At 29.9% G+C, this 22127-nt stretch overlaps 1 protein-coding gene across 4 annotated transcripts in view; it reads right to left on the bottom strand.

Moving 5' to 3' along the window:
• Window positions 1–22127, bottom strand: part of LOC113363407 (protein trachealess) — a 397957-nt gene that overhangs the window by 109708 nt on the left and 266122 nt on the right. For all 4 annotated transcript variants that reach the window (XM_026605910.1, XM_026605909.1, XM_026605907.1 and 1 more), the window contains exons 2-4: window positions 14648–14889; window positions 1311–1390; window positions 1124–1213 (exon numbers count right to left, since the gene is read on the bottom strand). In XM_026605910.1, coding sequence (XP_026461695.1) covers window positions 1124–1213; window positions 1311–1390; window positions 14648–14801 — 324 coding nt within the window. In that variant the 5' untranslated portion in view covers window positions 14802–14889. The remainder of the gene's footprint in view (window positions 1–1123; window positions 1214–1310; window positions 1391–14647; window positions 14890–22127) is intronic.

Here is a 22127-nt window from a genome sequence, read left to right as displayed (position 1 = left end):
TGTCCCTAAGAAGGGACAAGATATGTCTAATCTATCACTCGACAGCGCGCGATTTTGTGAATGACTCAGTTCGTATTAAAGCGTCGAAAATAGATCAAGAATATGCAGCCACCCACGACCAGCGCGCTTCATGCTTCTTTTGAATATTTTTCTGCGGACCGCCAAGAACTTCTAAAGTAGAAGTTTATTAATTTTATCAATTTTCTTCCATTAATAAATTAATTTTTATTCTTGTTGCATCAGTTTATGAAATATTAACTTTTTTTAATTTAATGTTTTTATATTATAATGTAACAATGTAATGTTTTTCTAAAATTCATGCAGCCCGCGATTTAGAAGGGTTGCTTATTTTTAGCATAAATCTACGCAGAGATATGAGAGTGTCCTCTTTTCATAATTCAGTATTAGTTATTTTTCGAAGTATAAAGTAAGCAAAATTTTCATTAAAAAAAACAAAGACATAAAAAACGATATATTTCACTTTTCTGTAAAATGAAAAAAAAACTGTCATGACACTAATTGTAAGTAATTATAAAGACATTGGAATCAATCCGCTATGCCTTTTGGAAATTGCTTTGAACTTTAACATAGTATTGTAAATGTATTTTATTAAAAATCCACGAATTCATATAAGAGAAATTGCATAACATACATGTTTACAGCAGATACGTTCTCTTCAGAATACGGCGCTGAGTTGCTTTTTTATAACGTCCGAATCGGTACCGAGCGGAAAGGGTTAATATAGTTTTTTTTTACCAAATATTTTATCTCTTATAGTTTGTTTATATAACCATAACAGTTTATATAATAACTGACATCAGTTTTAGTAGCATCAGAGCTGCAACACAGAACGTTAGCCTTTAAAATTATTTTGCAAGTATTTGTTTTGTTAGAAATCGGTTTTAGTTTTTGTTGATCAAATAAATAACCTTACATACATACAGAAGACTACAGACATAAGTTATAAGATAAAACGAAGAATCGGTAAAAAAAATAAATTCAAAATTTTAGTTTTATTACTTACGCACTATGTTAAACAAATATAGCTTAACGTTTTATCAAATATAATTTTTAGAAAATGCATATATATATATACATATATGTATAAATTTAGATTTCTTACCTGTGACAACCCAAGGTATATTGAAACTGTTTCAGATATGTATAAAAATCTACCGTCGGCAGCTACAGATAATGCGAAACCATCAAGAGACTGTAAGAAAAAAAAAATATTAAAATTAGTTTTAATACTTTGAATACAAAATATCAATATATACCTATAAACATTTTAAATGATAATGTATAATTACCTGTAAAATATGTGTTCCTTGATGCTGTTCAAATATTTCTAATGCTAAACTTGCTTGAGACCTACTCCTCGTTGGCGTTCCTGCAAGTAAAGGAAAAATATTTAATTAAAAGATAATAAAACACATTTATATACTTTTTTAAATTACGATCTATGGGTTGTATGGAAGGCAACATGGTAATTGTATTATCTTAGTTATGACTATAATTAACTTTTGTTTTAATTTTTTGCACGAAAGACTGGTTTCAATCTATAATCTCAAGTAAAATCCTGATATCACATTGCTTGATACTTAGCTGGCCGAAGTTGATATCGATCCCGAAACTAGGTTTTACTGGTGTTCTACGGGTAAGGCTGATTTATATACATATTAAATTTATTTGCTACCGTAATACTTTTATATTTTTGTTAATATTGAACATATTAAGCAGTTTTATAATAGTCATGAAATCATAATAGGTTTTATAATTGGCCAAGCCAATGTTGCTCGTTTTTAAAAATTGCGACCACCAAAGTTTGTTCAATTGAGCTATGAAAAAATTGACAAATTAGCTGCACATATTATTTATCGTTAGTAATGATTTATATATTTATTTCAAGTCCATAAATATAAATTGTCAACATAACCCTCGGTCATTATCCACCTAACCCTTATTTGTGATAAACTCGGATCCTAGAACGACCAGTGGTTTTAATGAAATGTTTTTATATACAGTTCATTATATGGAATCTTCTCTTAAGCTCGCCCTAGAGCCTACATAATTATTATCCTGATACGCGGAAGGGTTGTCCTTATTGGAATTCAATAAGTTGTCTTCAAGGTACTGATGAGTCATGGAATTTCAGTTAGTTCGTATAAAGTTCTCATAGAGACACTAGTGTTATTGGACTTATAAATGTGACAAGTCAAGCTATTTTTACAGTTAAAAATGGAGCTAAATTAATGAAAGATTTTTATTTTATTTTATTTTATTTGGCCTCTTATTTAATAAAAGATAACTAGAGAAAAAAGTAAGTTTTTTTAAAATATTTATGTATGTTGAGCTAAGTTGAATTCCATCTAGAATCCTTTTTTAATCTAGCTTGTAAATGATACTAATGACTCGATAAAATGATGATATTCACATCTTAACTACATGACGAAAAGTCACCAGGATATAACTGCCAACTTTGTTGTCACAAAGAACTACCTAAAAATTGTACGTGTACATATGTATATTTGTATACAATTTTTCACATTGTTGAGTAATTAGGTGACCTGGGCTTAGGTGAATTATACCATTCTTACTGGAGAGCATTGCCACAAATAATTAAGTGGATTTAATTAAAATTTTATACCAACGATTTTTATATCAACGATAACTTTATTAGACATCGATATTTTTTGTACACTTTTTTGTTTTGTATATAAAATCATGACATACTTTACAACTTGGAGATAATTTGCTCCACTTACAATTTACCACAATTGACATTACATCACTACGTTGTCAATATTATTAGGTTTTTCATATTTAACTACTCTAATTAAGGAGAATGTTTTCTGTTTACGTTTTTCTCAAAGGGTCGAGTTATTCTGAATCATTTCCAAACTAAAAACTGATCAGCACGATTTGCAACTGATAGCTTTCGATCAGTCTTAGAGTTTTTAAAATAGGTTCAAGGTTTCTGGCCAAAACGTGAAAGAAAAGTGTGGCACATTTTTTGTCCTTGAAAATTTTCTAAAGTTACATCGAATTGCTTTGAAAATTTTGAAATCGATGCAGCCGTTTCTAATAGAGCGTGAATGAAAGGTTTATTTTGGCTTACATACTCAAACACATGCTTTTTCTAATTTTGGTGTCAAATAATGCAAATTCAGGCTGACTTAAAACAAAGAGGAAACATAAATTGATTTCAACTTGGTCTAAAGATTTTCGAAAAATAAATTTCATTCTTTTTTAAAATTTTACAAACACTCATTGTGGTTGTTCTTTCCATTCATTATTCATTCTCCAAATTTTATTTTTAATGTGTTATTTAATTTTATGCATATAGTAAATGTGAGCGCTATTAGTTCACATTTTAAATGATAATTTAAAAATAATTTTTATCATTTTATATAGATCATGTAATTTACGGGCCAATTCTTCCGTAAAATATACCAATGTTAAATTGCTGTGCGTTTTTCATATAGAATGGTACTAAAAATTGTCACAATGCTATAAATTTGCTGTGCGATCAGGCGTTTCACACATAAATTCTAACTTCACTCATATCTTATTATGAAATATCAGAAAGATGCACTTTTAATAATATGCTACTTTTAACAATTGTGCATTTTCTACTTTAGATTTTATACCGAAAACACCTGACTGCACAGCAACCACATAGCTTTTTGACAACTTTTAGTACCACTTTATACGAAAAAACACAGCGTAACATAGCTTTATGGTAGAATTGGCTTATTAATCTCTAGATCCTCAAAATCGTTGCTTTACCAAAAACATAATTGTATCGACATTTCGGTATATTAACTCGCACTTGACCCTCTTTTACGTCCAAAAACCAACAAATTCTGTTTCCAGCTCTAGATATTGTTTAGATTAAGAGCGCCACACTCTATTTGAAAAGAAATCGTACGTTTATTACATTCGTCCCCTATATTTTGTTTTCTTTTCGTCGACTTAAGTATATTCTCTTCTCTTGCGCAAGTATTTTATATAAATGTTATTGAGGGCAATTCTTATTAATCTATAAAGCAAACAATCCACTATTATTACACATACTCCAACTTCGAAGCAAATACGCTTTCAGAAAACAATGAAATCGAAGTATTCGCAGTTTTATGCGATTGTGAATATTGTTATGATCGAGGCGAGACATGTTTAGGACGATAACTTTCTTATTTCTCGAGGTATGCAGATCTCATTGTTATGAAAAAAGCAATGTTAATATTATCATACTGTTATAAAAAAGACAATAACAGATACGCAGAAAAAATATAATAAAAAATGTATAAGAAAATTAGTGGTGTATGGCATAGTGCCTTAAGGCAAATTGCTGAAACTTTCCGTTCATATTTTAAACTTTTGATCTTGGAAAAAATTAGATTTTTGAAAAATTTTTAATTTTTGAAAAAAAAAGACTTTTTTGATAAAAAAGACTGAAAAAAAAGATTTTTTTATATTTTAGAAATTTTTGTTTTTATTTTTCAAAGCAGTAGAGATGAAATATCGAAACGAGTAAGTACCGCGCCGCAGTCTAAAGATCAAACGATGTTACGGAACCCATAGAAATTTAAACGAAATTTATATGTATTATTAAAATCTTCATAAAATATCTGATAACTTGATGTCTAATGATCATTCTTGTGCGCCATATGAAATTTTTTTTCTATTTGTACTAGATTTCCGAAACCGCTATACCTGCCTTCCCAATAAATGAATCAGTTTTTCATCTTGTCAATACCAGCAAAATGTTTTTTTTTTGAATTATTAAAATCGGACATTCCATTCTCTTAAAAACTGATTAACCGCTTTTGGCCCTTTTTTGGCCCCGTATCTTTGAAACTAATAATCAGCAAAATGTAGCAGAATGACAATATGCACAAAATTTTAATATTGTTTCAGTCAAACAATTTTCGATTACTTATTGCTACATATGTCTAATAAAAGATTTTATATCAAACAACAATTTGATTTTTTTATATAATGAAAAGTGTTGTAATTTTGTATTTAAAATGTTAAAGTTTAGTGTTTATTCAAAATATTATTTCTAAATGAATCGTGAGTTCGAACACCTCTCTGCACAGCCTGACATCGTGCAGTAGCGATGTCCAAATTAATTTGAAAATTTGAAAACATAGATGAAAAATAGTCCATTTTTGGGCACTGAGGTATAAAATGGCAATAAGAAATCTTTTAGACTATTCTTCCCTAAATCGAGTAGAAATTTAACTCGCAGTTCTACACATTATTATTATTATGTGTATATAGTCTACATAATCTCAAAGAAATAAGATTTACCACTTCTAGAGCTGTGTCGATAAAAAACATACACTTACATACACACATATACTTTTCTAATTTTGTATCAGATTCATATTCAGAATGACATAAAATCTTGAGAAAATATAAAATTAGAAAATCGGATTTCGGATCGGAAAACAAAGTTCAAAATGAAATAGTTCAAGCGCCTATGTCAAATACTATGAATTTGGGAAATAAACATATTTTGATCTCACAAATGGTATATCAAATATTAAAATATTTGTTTATTAATTTACATACTATACACTGTTATTTTCTACTAATTTTCGAATATTTTTGCAGCTTACCAAAACGGTTCTACATCTGTTAAATTACTGAATATATTTTGATTTAAACAAAATTTATGTAGAATAAGAAACTAGATATTCAATATATCACATAACTAATTTCATATACATGTATATATACATGCATATGAAATGTACCCAAAATTAGGTTTTCTCAAGTTATGTTTATACAAGAAATACAAATAATGTTAACACATGTTTGAATTTTTCCTTATATTTATGATCTTTCTCAATTTCTGTTACAAACTACCATAAAAAAGTTAAAAATCAAATATAATAAAATAAGCAAACTTATTTATGTTTAATCTATTATGTGTATAACAATGTTAATTATTTAAAAAAATTCATACCCCTTAAGTCAAATATTTAAAGACACCACAAATAAAACACGTCATAATCGATTACGAAAGTGAGTTTAAAATCTACTTTTAGCTTGTTATATTTATAAATATATTTTTTCACAAATTTCATGGTAGATAGCTTTTCACTACTATCTACCAATTATTGGCATGCAATTTTCCATCATCTAATTCGGCCAATTTTTCCAATATCGTAGGCGGTGCTGAAGCGTCAGACGTCACACAATAACTCAATTTAGGGCAGGTCGAAGGGGGCTACACATTCGTATGTAATAATAGAGCCTAAGTTGGTTCAAATTGCACCACGAAACGACGTCTTGTGTGACACATGTCTAAAGTCGTGACAGAAATTGAATAACACGACAGAACAGAGCAACAAGGGCCAATGCAATATTCATCGGATGATTCGAATTAATTGTCAACCGAGGAAGAGGTGGATGTCGATGGAGAAAAATAGAAGTCATCTTCTAAAAACATGCAAAATTCATGTAAGTACGAAATTTAACTATCTCGGTCAACCACACTAAAAGTTGTCTAACTTCAATGGATTATTCTAGATTGAAATATAATGAACGTTCACTTCAACTATTTATTAATAGTCTTATTATGACAAGATTCATAAAAAAGGACTTGATTGGACTTTGTTTCATGTTTAACTCCCATGATCTTTATTATATGAGACTATCTCTATCAATATTAATTTTGTTTGTGATAAATCGAAATGTATTTTACTAATATTTAAAATGTCACAATGCTTCAAATCGCTAAATTAACCATCTATGGGTTAGCGTAACTTTTTGATAACATTTCAAATAATTCAATATTTTACCAAATAATTATGATTGTTTTTGTAAGATAAAACATACATCTTAATTCTATAACTTTATCAAGATAACCAATATCAATATTTATAACCTTTCCTAGGCATTTCAACCTGAAATAACGTTTTAATATGAACACAAAAATGCGAACATTATAAGCCGCTGTGATTTGAAAATCACATAATTCATTAATACGAAAAAACTTTTCTGTTTGTTTTGTTATTTTGTTTGTTTAATATTTGCCATTTTTTATGTATAAGTTCGGCCCATAGAGGCTTAAAGTAATATATAATTTTAAAGAATATGAATTAAATATGTAACGTAAAGGAAAAATATATAGGGTAGGGCAGGGTATAAAGGTCCAATTTGAATTTGAGCAACTATAATCTGCAAACCAAACCAATTATATCACAATAAGTAAAGCGTCCAACTAATTGATCATTATAGAAATGTTTTTTTGTGTTTTCTCAAAATATTATCCCATACAGATCCAAAGCCTTATTTTTAATTTTGAATAGTTTTTACGAAATATTAGCTATATTATTCAACCAATCCAAATATAAATTTCATAAGTACATTTTTTACAGAGATAAAAATGTATATTACCATGATAAGGTATTTTGTTATAAATATTCATCAACAGAGTTGGAATAACTATTTAATTAATTCATTTCTAGTAAAATTGCATTTTAGCTCTCTTTTCATTTTTATTGACAATTTTTTATAGTTTACGCCTTTGCTAGGATAAAAGTTCAGTTTCCTCACTTCCTTTTTACCTCACACACGTGTAAGTTTTTATAGTAACAGTAGTAACAGAAGTAACAATACATAACAATTAAGTAACATATATGTACCTAAAATTATATTAAGGTCTCGCAAACTAAACAACAGTGCTCACTACCAAAAAAACTAACAACGAAAAAAAATACTTTTGTTATTGATTTTTAGACATCGACGTTTTCCTTACGATAGCAACGTCGTAAAAATCAAGGAGATAACTAGTTTTACATTTTCTCCCTCTACTTTCAATTATTATTGTTAAAAAATATTAACTTTACTTGATTTTGAGATATCGGTGGTGGATCTTTTTACCCGCGGACCTTCAAGCCCCGCTCTATACTATTTGTTTCGTATACGTAACTTTAATTTGATGATTAGTTTTCTTCAATTGCCATCAGTTCAAAAACTTTGATTGCTCAAACTACTAGCTTTAGGCACAATTCCAAACAATAGTATTTCAATATTAGATATATTATTTTCAAACAACATATTAAATATATTATTTTCATATCCAAGAAAAATATAACAGATAAACTCGCTTATTTAGGATTTTATAAATATATTAATTATGAGCATTTAATGACTTCAATTCGACAATCTCGTAAAAAATTCATTCGTTTTTTACGTTGCGTTTCCATGCTAACAGAAACGAAATTTTATTTTGTCCTTGCATTCGATTTCAAATTTTGTGATTGATATTATTATTAATATTATTATTCATGGCTTAATTCTAATGAGAAAAATAAATAAAATTAATTAATGAAACTAGTAGTGCATGGCATCGTACCTTAAGGCAAATTGCTGAACATACCCGTACCATATGGAATATTCGAAGAATCAAATATAATTTAAAAAAAATCTGAAAAAAATTCTTGCCTCATAAGCAATAGTTTCGTCAAGACAAGGTTTTCTGAATCATTCAAATCGGATGCTTAGTTTTCTCAAAAAATGCCATTTTTTGGATATTTAGCTTCTTATCTCCAAAACGGCTAGACCTGTCTTTGCCAAAATCTAATCACTACTTCTTCCCATATTATTACGAATTAAATGTTATTTTGGATCATTCAAATGGGATGCCCTGTTCTCTCGGAAACTCAATTTCTATTTTCTGCACTCTTTGCTCCGTATCTCCAAAACGATTGAACCTGCCTTTGCCAAAAACTAACCAGGTCATCTCCCTAGCAATAGGAATCGAATATTTTTTGAATAATTGAAATCAGTTAATACGTGCGCGCGAAAATGTGCATACACACACACATTTTTGCTAAGGTATGCCAAAATGTCCAGAAACCTTTGAAACGCAAAGATATGCAAAAATTTTCAATTTCAATTTTTGGACGATTACAATAACTTACTTAAGAAGTTAATAAATAAATTGACACATAAATCTCACATAAATGAAGTGATAAGTAAAATACTTTTCAAAAAGAAATTTTCGAGCATGCCAAAAAAGTTTTGTGTGAACTCCAATTTCTAACTTGTTAATTCCTTTCATTTACCGATATTTATTTACTAAACCGCTAATGTAATTTTAATTATTCTCGTTCGGCCATTTTGTTGAATAACTACATTTCCATATACGGCCGTCCATTCATTTCGTCCGTCCGTCCGTCCGTCCGCACCTGTCCTGGATGAGCATTCGTTTGCCTTTCGGCTGCCTCTACTCCTCTTTCGCGGAGTTCAACGGTAGAGTAGAGAAGTCGAAGTGCGGGCGTCGCGCCTGGTGCAGCATACTAATGCCATCGGCCATCTTGCACAGGATGTCACGTGGACGGGAATTTTTTATAACGAGCACAAAGATATCTGCTAACATATCGTGTACAGAGTTCCGTACTAGGTAGGTTGTGTATATATTATTTACTAAAAGGTGGAAGATTTATATTTTCAACTTCCCGTAAGGAACGTAAAAAATAATAATGAAAATTTTTACATATCTTTACGTTTCAAAAAGCATATTGCTTGGGTCGACGGTGTGAAGACGTTATTAACTTTCCATAAGGTAAGTTATAGTAAATGTCTAAAAATATTAAATACAATTTTTTGCATATCTTCACTTTTCAGAGGCTTCTGAACATTCTGGCATACCTTAGAAAAACTGAATGTGCCTGTGTGTGTATGTATGTATGTATGGATACAATATTTCATAAGCGATTTCAAGACCGCACTTTAACCGATTTGAATGATTCAAAAAGCATTAGGTTCCTATTGATGTAAAAAGTGCTAATCAGTTTCAGGCAAAGGCAGGTCCATCTGTTTTGAAGCTACGGAACAAGAAGTACAAAAATGGGAGTTCTGTTTTTAAGACAACAGAGATTCCAATTATAAAGATTCAAAAAGTGTTTTACTTGTAATGACAGAGTGAAAAATTGATTATATTTTTGAAAAGGCAGGTCTAGGGGTTTTGACCGTGGACTTAAAAAGCTCCAAAAACTGACACTTGATGGTCTAAAATGATCATTGAGCATATGCGTATCAAATAATCAGATTTTTTATAAAGATTTCAATAATAAGTACAAACTTTGTTTCCATTTCTTTAAAGTCTGTACCAAGAATTATGTTAAGAATTACATTATTATTGTCGACATATTATTGTCGCCAAATTTATAAGCTCTTTTTGTTTTCTTTAAATACGATTGATAAACATTACCGTATTTATAATAATCTGTTTCAAAAATTTTAAAATAATTATTATCAATTTTTGTTTATTATAGATTTTTTACTTCGGTCAAATTTAGTTATGGTACGAAAAGTTTCAGCAATTTGCCCTAAGACCACCACTCAGTTGTTTTTGTTTTTTACACAAAAGACTTATTGATTAGAATACTTGGTTCTAACTACTGACAACAAATTGCGTGTTAAATGAATTTATTCCAACTATTTAACTGATCGCTTCTTACTACAATGTTCCTACCTACCATACCTACCTATAAGATTTTACAATCTGATGGAACATTTTACCATAAGCCAAGTTGCATGAACTTCTCAATATGTGTAAATTATCGACTTATTCAATAAGAATTGAAACTTGACAATTTAAAAATTTGATAATTACAATAGGTTTTAACATTTCGACACTGCCCATTATTCCAAAAATTGATGAAGATCTTTAATTATACCACTTTCCGTAAGCCTAAAATATTTTAAGACGTTCGACGAAGCCAAAAACTCTATCATTGTATTAATTTTCATCAAAAACCGTCAATAAAATCAACATATTACTTAAGAAGAAACGGCTCAGTCGATCTTTACCATGAACTGATCAGCATGATTGCCAACTATATCTTTCGAACGGATGTTAATTAATTTTCAAATTCGGTTCAGAATGTTTAGCAATAACATAGACAAAAACTATTCTATTACATAGATTGGCTTTCGATATTTTGCTAGAAAGCATAAATATGCAGATCGCTGGCAAAAACATACTTCTCCCTTCAGAAGAAGAAGAAAATATTTTATAGTATCTACAATCGTTTGGTTGTAGATTTACATCTACATTACATTTTGACAAAATCAATTTAAAAATAAGAATCTTAAATCAAATGGCCATAATTATAACATTATGATGAAAGAAACCTAATTTCTATCTGTCAAAGTTCCCATATAAACCCCACAATTTATAAGTCTACAATTAATTTACAACTCATGTAAATTTTTCTAATTTTTTTCTTACATTGAAGTTGAAAATATGAAAATCTCTAACAGCATTAGAAATTATTTTCGGTCAAACAGAAAATTTTATGTTCCGCCGGCGCTTTATGCTTTCCTGAACAATTTGACACACTTAGTAAAAAAAAGTGTGAGAGATGATTTTTCTCATGAAAACCATGACGTCCATGTAATAGAATTAAAAACTTTTCTAATGCAGTCATAACCAATAGATAGATTTAGAATTATCGACGCAAATCTTAGTTTCTTAGTCTTGGTTTATTGGTACCAATTATTTAGTTAGAAGGATTTCTATAATTAATCTGAAGATTTGAATTAGCTATATCCATAATGCCCAAAAATTAAAAAAAAACATTTAAATCGTTCCTTTAGATTATTATATTATTTGGGATATAAATCCTAAATAATATAATATTTTAACAGAACGATTTTAATTATCAATAGCCAATCATGTTCAAAGATTTAAAAATATATAAAAAATGTCTCACTTTTATTTTTCTACTGATTTTAAAACATCGAACAAAAATTAAAACTAGATAATTAATTGCAATTTATGACTTCATCTTCTTTAAATAATGTTAAAAATCTTAATATTTTTATGCAGATTTGTATATAGTTCTGCAGATCACATTAATATCTACTAAGGAAAATAAAAAAAATCAATGCTGCAAAACATTCACGTTTCTTCGAAGATTTTGAATTCGAACTTTGGATTTTTTCGAGTGGATGTATATTCTATTAATTTTTAATATAAAATTTAGTTTCATAGTTAAGTTTGTTCACAATACTGGTAGTAACAACAATTTGCCTTAAGACACATTGCATCTAAGCACTAGTTTTTTATATTCTAATCACGTGTTGAACCTTACCCTTGTAGCGGTTCAAATCTAACCAGAAATTTCTACATACAGCACTATGGTAAATATTTACCAAGTGGTATGATACCAGCATTAATTTACATGAAATAATCAGCATCTGCTGAAATCCTTAACCGAATTACTTAGCTTTAAATAATATGATTTACAATTAGCCGCCAATGAAACTTTCCTCTCCCACACAAAAGATAATCGCATCAGGAGCATTTGCATAGGCGCGCCGCCGTCGCCGTATCACTGCCTCAAATTTGTAATTAATTCAATCGCTATATTATATATGAATAGGGGTAGGGGGTTGTTTTATTTCTGATTTCGTACTTTGTTAGACGTTTGATAAAACAATAAAGCAATTAGGTTGTTTCATGAGTTGCTGCAGGAATTGCTTCAACATACGAGGTAAGATATAAAAGAAATTTAGAAAATGTAAAAAAGGACCAAAATGTTTATTTGTGCGTATTTCAAGAATTTACTAAAAACTCTTCTTCTTCGATCACTCAGGTTGTTAGGTTATTATTTAACCTTTGTCGCTGTGGACTGTATTAAAAACACTGATTTTATTTTATATTCTGTATTTGTTGCAGTTCTAATTACAATCACTGATGTATTATTAAGTATTAATGAAGAAAGATATATTTATGTGTATAGGTTAGGTACGTGTTGTTAAGTCGGCTTTACTTTTAGAAGAGAATGACTCGTTCCTCTAAAACACAACGCTACTCCCTCTACCAGGGGTAGCAACCATTCCGTATAGAGCTTAATGCCATGAAGTTTTGTTAACTTTCATGGCCAATATAATAAAATGAAAAGACGTCCGAACAAACAGATTGTCTAATAATCTCTAAGTTCATAAAAATAAATAAATTCACTTTCCAATTAACATCTTTTGAATGAATTTAGAATCTGATTAGAAATTTCTACGAAGTCACACTAAAAATATCTATATGTCCCATTCTATCTAAACCAGAGTTCCTACTCCCAACAGAAATTTCTCCAGTTTATGGATTTTCACAAGCATTTTTAAATTTTCTTGAAAACAGCGACATTGTTTTTTGGACTGTTAACCACAAACAAGCAAAATTTATTTGTGCATGTAAGAGAAACAGTAAACATGTTGTAAGTGGCATTTTGCTTTGTACGAGTATGTTATGTAATTTGGTTAGGTTTTGTTTTTTGCTATTTTGGGTAGGTTCGAAAAAAATTTGCTGTTTGTCATCTTGGAAACATCAAAAAATATTTTTGTAAATCAATTATTTTTGAAAAAAAACTGAAAGTGTGTATTTCTAAATATTATACAATACAGTAATCGTTTTTAGAAATGATGAGGTGGGGCGTGACCCATAAAAGATTGGGAAACACTGGTTTAAACGTTACTGAAAAACAATAAGTGTCTCATTTCTGCTCAATGAAGTAATGTAGATGAAATTTGATTTGGTGCAAAAATAGTATCAAAGTTTAGTTATTTAGTCAAAGTTTAGTCACCGGTTAAATTTGTTATTTCAAATTTACTACCTCATAAACAAAATCTGATTTGAAAACAAAACATTTCATGACTCTATTTAAACAACACTGTGTTAAATCAAGCCTCTCAATGTGTAAATAAACCCCTGCTCTAAAATCATCCCCAATAAGAGGGGCTTCGATCTAATTGAAGACGAGGAAATTTCATGCTTTCTGTTGACAATGCAACCCTTAACGAACCACAAACTAGGGTTAAAAGGACCGACTACTACCTTTAACAAAATTTTTATCATAGCTTTTTGGGGGCGAGAGTTGTTTCTATCGAACTTTTATAGCAAATCAATGAAGAAGATTTTATGTGATTAGATTAATGATTTTGATTGAATATAATAGAAATTATGATTTACTATAGAGACGATTATATGATTTTTAATCGTAGAAATATTAAATAACACATAATAAAAAATAACTACATAGTAGAATATTGTCAAATTTTTGAAACATCTTGATTTAGAAGTAAATACATACTATAGGAACAAAACATCACAAGAAAATCTGAGAAAATCTTTAAACTAAATAACCTATTACTGATAAAACGAAATTGTATAAAAAATAATGTTTTCTTCAACCGGATGATATGCCAAATTTTATTATTATTGAAACTAAACTAAAATCAAATAGAAAATTCTTCAGGCTGAGATATATCAATGAAATAAGTTTATACAAACTTAAAAACGCATTATATTGTTTGATTCATCTTTTACTGGATACAATGTTGGCTCAAGTTATAGACAATTGAATCCATATAATTATAATAATAATAATTATAATAATAATAATAATTTAGTCTCTGTTCGAAGCCCAAATAAATTTGTATATGTAATCCCAAATAAATTTTAACTCAAATGTTAAATTCCGATGATACGAGGATGTCCAATCACTGGATTGGCATTCGATTTAGACACTAAGTACTACCAAAAATTTTCCAATGTTTCATAATGGACTTCCAACAATATATATTATATATGTAAAATATTTTTCTTTAGCTTTCTGATTCTTACCTTTCAATTTATTATTATTATTTGGATGTCCTTCCCGATTCCATGGCGGATCACCATGTCCACTGAAATCTCTTAGTTTAAGGTAGCTGATTGTGAGCCTTATTATACTGGCTTTATCTAACTGTGAGGTTATTGCTGCAGGAAGTGGAAGCATTTTGGCTAATTCATAAAATTCGTAATTTTCTTTTCCTCGCCTCGATCTTGCGGCATCTCTTGATTTTTCTTTTCGCAGCTCGAGAATACTGTAAAGAAAAAAAAAGGTCAGATAAAAATATAAATACAAGGATAATGGATGATCAGTTGTTGAATGTTAGTTAGAAGTAACATAAAGTAATAACTTTATTGTGAAATCTATTCATAGACCCGTATTAAAAGCCATATATTAAGGTAAGTTATGTCTTTTCAGCTTTACAGCATAGTCTTTCATAAGCAAAAATATTTGGTTTGTCTAAGTTGATGTTATCCCAATGTCGAAGAGAGATTTCCCTCACACAAACATTTACGTAGCGAAAACAGTAAATATCAAATAAAAATACGCACTTTTTACACCCAAAAATTTTATTTTTACCCTATTTGGGGTAATTTACCCCGACCACTTATGTAAGTCATGTCTTTTCAGCATGGTCATTTATATGCAAAAATCTAATATAGAAAGTTGTAATAAGCAGCTGGATTTGTGAGACAGCAATTTAGATATTATCAATGTAGAAAATAAGCAATTGTATTGTAATCCTAAAAACATGTTTAACCCTTTTGTTATGGCAACTTTTCCGCCGGAGTAACACTGCTGTACGGATCAGCAATCCGACCAAGTCGATATAAAAAAAAAAAATGTAAAACTCAAAAATTACTAACTAAAGAACTATAAATGTCAATAAAAAACTTGAATTTTCAATAACTTGACTCAGAGCGTTTTACCTAGAAGCTTAAGTCGACGCACTGGACTTCACCTTTATACGACGCCTATATAAAGAGTTAAAATTGTGAAAAGGTGTAACACCAAAAGTATTGATTTGATATTTCATACATTGATACATTGTACTAACTACCCGTTGATTATTGTAACCGCAATTGAAATGTTTTCATTTAGACGTTTTCCAAAACTATTAGCGCAAGATAACCAAATTATCATTGCAGAATGGTAGTTAAAAACATCAATCAATTGAAAATGAAACACATAAGGTTAAAATATACATGTGATGATGTTTAATATATTTTTCTATAAATATTGGATATCAGAATGTAATGCAGGCTCAATATGTTTTGTACTCTATAGAGAAAAAATAAAGTAGGAAGAGAGAAAAACAGCTGGATTGTATTGAAATTGGTTGCGCATTCTGTAGTGTGCAAGTATTCAAAAAACAACATGAGTAAAAAAGACTTTCGTGAAAAAGTGTAATCATAGAGAGCTTCTCCATCGTAGACCTACATTCGAGCGCAGAAACGACTATAAAGAAGTAATTCCTTTATGTAACTCCATCAATTTATATTAAAAATTAACAAACGACTTCAATTGCAATCTCAGTCTACCTCTTATCCCGATCTATTCGACCAGAAACCAACATAGGCATCCATCTTACCCGATTGTGCCTGGTTTTGTTGGAATTGATGGCCTATGGATCGGATAGTTCAGATGTTTCGATCTCGAATAAATCTACAAATTGACTTTATGGCGTCGTAAAGCTTCCTACGTTCCTTGCGATCAGGAGAATTGTACCCGCGCCTTGTACATCAAGTACAACGTGCGGTCATCAGTAATGCAGCGGAATGGCCGGTAGTATATTTCCGAACAATGTTTTTCCAATTAGACAGTAAAAGCATTTCGGTTTCGTGTTTTCTTAGTAGAATATAGACAAATACATTCATTGTAGCTCATGTACAAAGCACGTTTTATATAAATGTCCTGCGCCTAAATAATTTGATACAAAAATTGAATTGAACAAATTAGATTGTTTAGGCCTATTGCGAGTGTATTATTCCAAAAAGCTTCAATAACCAAATTTAAAGATGACCCAAAATTAGTATTTTGATATGTGCAGATTAAAACAGTGATTTTAATAGGTTGAATGTTTATTTTTTACTAAATTTGGTGCAGGGGAGACTGGGTACGGTTGCGCTACTTTTTTTATCATCATGAATTTTGTTAATTTACCAGTTATCTGGGAGAAAAGTAAATTGAACAGTAATTTGAATATTTGCATAAATATTGAAATACTGTCCTTAAATACGATGGATTAGTGACAAAAACATTTTATACAAAAAATGCGCGAGAATCATACCCTCAGGACGGTTGTAACAGGTATAAACATAGATCAAAAAACAATAGGTCAAAATACCAAAAAGATTTTTAACGACTTCTATCACTAAAAATAGAAAAATATATAACACAAAGTAACATTATAATAACAACATATGTATATAACGAATCATAAATTTTTAAACAAAGTTTAAAAGAAATCTTTTTTGGTATTTAATTTCCCTTTTCCTTTTTCTTTCGTATTTTGAATTAGTTAAGTTAGATTTTTCTATATCTGTTTAATCTTTAATTGAAAAAGACAAGAAATACGAGACACAACCGTACTCAGCGCACACTTTTGAAAACAAATCATCATTAAGATTAGTCTAAATTATCTAAGCAAAAACTTATTGCTGGTAAATAACTACTAATAATGTTTAACTTACGGAAAAATAACAAAGTGGTATATCTTTATGCAAATAACAGTTATTAGCAGAAAAAAATCGAACAAGAAAATACTTTTGATTCTTTGAAGGCAATGTGGTCTACAGATCAAGTTGACATTGGGCATAGCAGACTCAATTCAATAATGGAAACTAGTTCGAACAAACATACTTCACATTAATCTTTTGGACCCCATTTCTAAATCAGTACAGTTTAACTGTTATGACAGTCATTACCGTACCCAGTCTTGCCGACTAGAATAATAAGTCTTTATTTTTAAATATTTGATATATATGTCGATTGATAAGTAAGGTGACCATATTTTTTTAGGTCAGAACTATGACGGCAATTTTGGAAAAATTGAAAATAAAAGCCAAAAATTTCTAATTTTCGTAAAATTGAGAATAAAAGTGTGAAATGATGAATGTGATATTCTACTTTAACACTTTGGTATTTTGCATTCGAAATTATTCCCATTTATAAGCAATTGTTTTATGTAAGCATACTCGTTGTTTAAATCATTTGATGGATATTTGTAATTTTATCATCACAAATATAGCTTTTAGGAAAACCTGGGACACAAGCTGGAAATCCGGGACCATCTTTTTTTTAGTATTGTATTGTGTATAAGTACTAAGAACAATGAATTCTTTTTTCAGCCCAAGAATAATATTTTGTATGATTCTGAATTTGATGTTGACATATGTATTAGCAAAGTCTAGTAATCGGGCATAACATCCAATAAAAAACATACATTTCTTTCAAAACTTCACTTTACATCCATACGTTTTAGCTATAATCCTAGCCTTCATTCAGTGAAAACTAAAAATAAAATTGAAAATTAAAACAATTGAGTTGAAGTTAAAAGAAAAAAATTATATAAAGAGTAAAAAGAACTTACAATTAATTAATCGTAGTGTTAAATTAGAACATTCTAACAATCCATGGTCTCAGGATATGGTAATGCACTGCACTGCATGTAATATAAATAATTTCACAAAATATTAACTAAATAATTACATTTAGAAAGTGAAAGAAATTTCTGCTAAAGATGGACTTGCCCAAAATTTGATAATATCCCGGTCAAACCGGGATGTACTGTCACCTTATTCGTAGGTACTTAATTTACAAATAGAGTATAGTTAAATTGTATTTTTTTTAAAATTATTTTTTATATTTGAACAGAAATCAGATCTTAATAGTTATATAAGCTGTGGTGATAATATTTTGAATAACATAGCTTTTTAGTTGGAAGCCCTACAATTAACCCATCTCCAATTAATATAATTTAATTATTAGAATTTTTCTAACACTGGTTTGTCACCCTATTTCTTTTAAATTTCACAATTGTTGAGCATAGCACTTATTATAATTAAATAAGATTTAATATAATACTATTAAACCATGAAAATAAAATGATCTAAAATCCCAAATACAAAAATCCATAGAACCCAAAATAATATAAACGTTCATTCAATATCTCATCCCTTTCAGTAATCCCGACTTTTCGATTCGAATGATGAATCCAGCTGATTACTGATTGCTATTGGTGTGGTCACGTGTCCGTCGCTTCCGGGGGCCAAAGCTCTCATTAAACAAAGCTCTTCCGGTACGAGGCGAGAGATCACCATTCATACACACAAGTTAGGGGTGGGTTGACATCATCGCAATACTACCCTCTCTACTAAGGTATATATTGAGTATCAACAATGATGGGTGATTTTTATAACGTATTTGCAATTTTGATTGAATAATCAATATTTGGTGAAGGTGAACTATTGAAAAATAAAACTAGTTGGTATTGGTATTTTGCCTTGTGGCAAGTTACATGAACTTCCCATTCGAGCTACAATGAATGTATTTGTCTATATGTGTAAATAATCGACTTAATCAATTAAACATAAATTAATTTATGAGTGATTATAAGTATTCCGAGTGGATTTATTACACATAATTGAAAACGAACGAACACGTTAACTAGGAGTATTTTCTAAAAGCAAATTTTCAAAAATCAACAATTTTTGTAATTGAACCAGTTTCCGTAGGACTTTAATGATTTACTATGTTCATCAAGACCAAGTACTCTATCGTTATACCAAGTAAATAGTTCAATTTTAATTTTAACAAACGTCAAAAAAACTACTCATTTTCTCAAACTTTGATGAATTTTTAAAATTATACTTGTCGTCAGGCCGTAATATTTCAGTAAGTTCTGTAAGACCATGATGTATGTCTATAAAAATCGGCTTAATTTTTTTTCAACAATTAATTACCAACTAATATCTTTCGAACAGTTTTTGATTTTTTAAAATCGATTCGGTAGTATGAGCTTAAATATGAACGAAAATTTCAACACTTTTTTTCAAATAGTCAACGAAATGATCAAGATTAGAAGTTCATCTTTTAACAACAAATTAATCCAGCATACAAATCCTACAATTCAAGCGATTCAGAGACCGATAAGAAGATTGAGCAAGAAATGGCCTTCCGATCTACCAACTCCTAGCCCAATGTCTGCACGCGTCCTGACGTAGTACGCGGCATACATCATCACGTCATCGTTCATTTATGTTATTATTTTTGTATTACTGTTTTAATTTAATTTTTATTTCAACTTTTTTCATTTTATATTCAATGTATTGCATTTTTTGTTTTTTTGTATTTTTTTTGCTCATATCAATTTTGTAAATAAGACATTAAAGTCTTGATTAACAAAAATAAATTGTAACAAAAAAAAAAAAAAAAAACTTTTTTTCAAATTACAAAGAAACGGCTCGGCTGATCGTCTCACAAAACAAACAAACGATAGTCCTCATTGAGATACATTAAATGGCTTGTAAATTTCTGAAATTGGTTCAGGCGTTTTTGAGATAACGATAGATCTAATTTTGACAAATACCAAAAAAAACTATACTAATTTTTGCAAACTGAAGAATTTTTTAAATTGAATGACAATCGTCGAATTTTTTTTTAACTTTCTTACAAGAAAACGGCGCGGCCGATCTTTACCGAAAACTAATCAACACGATTCCCAACCAATATCTATCTTAGTCGATTAAGAATTGCGGGCTAAAACGTGGACGAATTTTTTTCACTTTTTTGCGATTCACAAAGAAACGGCCCGTCGGATCGTCGCACAAAACTCAGAATCGCTAGTCCTCATCGAGATACATCGAAAGGCTTTTAAATTTTTGAAGTCCGTCCAGCAGTTTTGGAAAAACGTCGATTTACGGCAAAAAATCTGTTCACACACACACACACACAAAATGTTTCCGAATTTGGGCTCATTCAATTCAGAATGGCTTGAAACGTCGAGAAAACATAGAATTAGCGAGTCGGATTTTTTTATGAAAACTAACTTCTCCTTCGGGAAGTTAAAAATAATTGTGGATTTGTGAAAACGGAAAAAGTAATATATTAGTTTGGCAACTAAGTAAGTGCTGATATTTGTTAGAAAATCAAAGACATTTTTTATTGAACTAGCTTTTGAATTTGATGTATAATTATTTTGCTCCTGGAGGCTTAATTGAAATAATAACGAATAATTTATTAACATGTAGAATTACCTTTTTGATATGCATGATCGACTAATCGAAAATGTCTGAAAAGTCAACATAGTCGAATTGTGAACTTGAACGAATTTGAACACACTGAAGAGAAACTAACACTGATGATAACACTAAATAGAAACTAATTGATTGACCTATTACGCAATGAAAAAATAACTGATAACACTGAATATTTTTTTTTTTTTTTTTTTTTTATTTCATTAAGTAATTACAACTGTCTATAAATATGACATCTAGTAATTTTTTTGATTAATATAAATAGAAAGGGTATATCAGGCCGCCCAGTGGTGGTGCTGATATTATGTTGTTAAACTAAAGTAGATTTGATCCAGGTAGTCTTAAAACTAATCAAATTAAACTATACATATTAGATTAAACAAAACAAAACAAAATAATAATAATAATAATAATAAGCTCCTAATCTAACTAATCTAGTATTAAACATAGGAGTAGGACTACATTATATCTAAACGATAACTTAAAAACCTTATTGTGCTAACTGAATAAGTTTTGTTCTCTTCAGTCTGTAATCGAAAGTTGTGTCGTATAATTTGGCTGCAAGTTCGTTGCTGTGATTGTCAATATTTTGTTTGTGTCTCATTGAATAGTTTTAATTTCTTCTGTGACTGTGGCTATGCAAGTGTCTTGATGTATCATCCAGTTGGGGACATATCTGGGAGCTCCCACTGCTTGTCTTAAGAGTTTGTTCTGGAACCTTTGTATGATTTGAATGTTACTTTTTTTGGCGGATCCCCATAGTTGTACTCCGTATGTCCAAACTGGTTTTATGATGGTTTTGTACAACAAAATCTTGTTGTAGGCTGATAGTTCTGATTGCCTACCCAACAACCAGTGTAAAGTTCTTCTTATGTGTTCCATGTGTGCCCGTTTAGTGACTATGTGCGCTTTCCAATTTAATTTCTTGTCTAGAATCATCCCCAGGTATTTGACTGTCTCTTTTGCAGGAATTGTGTGGTTGAAGATTCTAACTGGAGGACATGTGTCTTTGCGAAGGGTAAAGGTAACATGTACCGACTTGGAATTGTTGACTTCGATTCTCCACAGCTTAAACAACACTGAATATGACGAACTTTTCACAATGGACTCACTAAAAGAACAACTACAGATTGTTTTCTGCATAGGGCAAAGATGAGCGTCGGTATTGCCCGATTTTAATAATTTGCAAAGTGTTGCCCGAATATAAAAATATGCATTTGCAGGCGCGACATCT

Source organism: Ctenocephalides felis, unplaced genomic scaffold, assembly GCF_003426905.1.
Source record: "Ctenocephalides felis isolate EL2017-DRISC unplaced genomic scaffold, ASM342690v1 CF-g0.4_SCAFFOLD_00845, whole genome shotgun sequence".
Lineage (NCBI taxonomy): Eukaryota > Metazoa > Arthropoda > Insecta > Siphonaptera > Pulicidae > Ctenocephalides > Ctenocephalides felis.
Note: the sequence above shows the minus strand (reverse complement) of the source record. Positions and strands in the feature narration are given on the sequence as shown.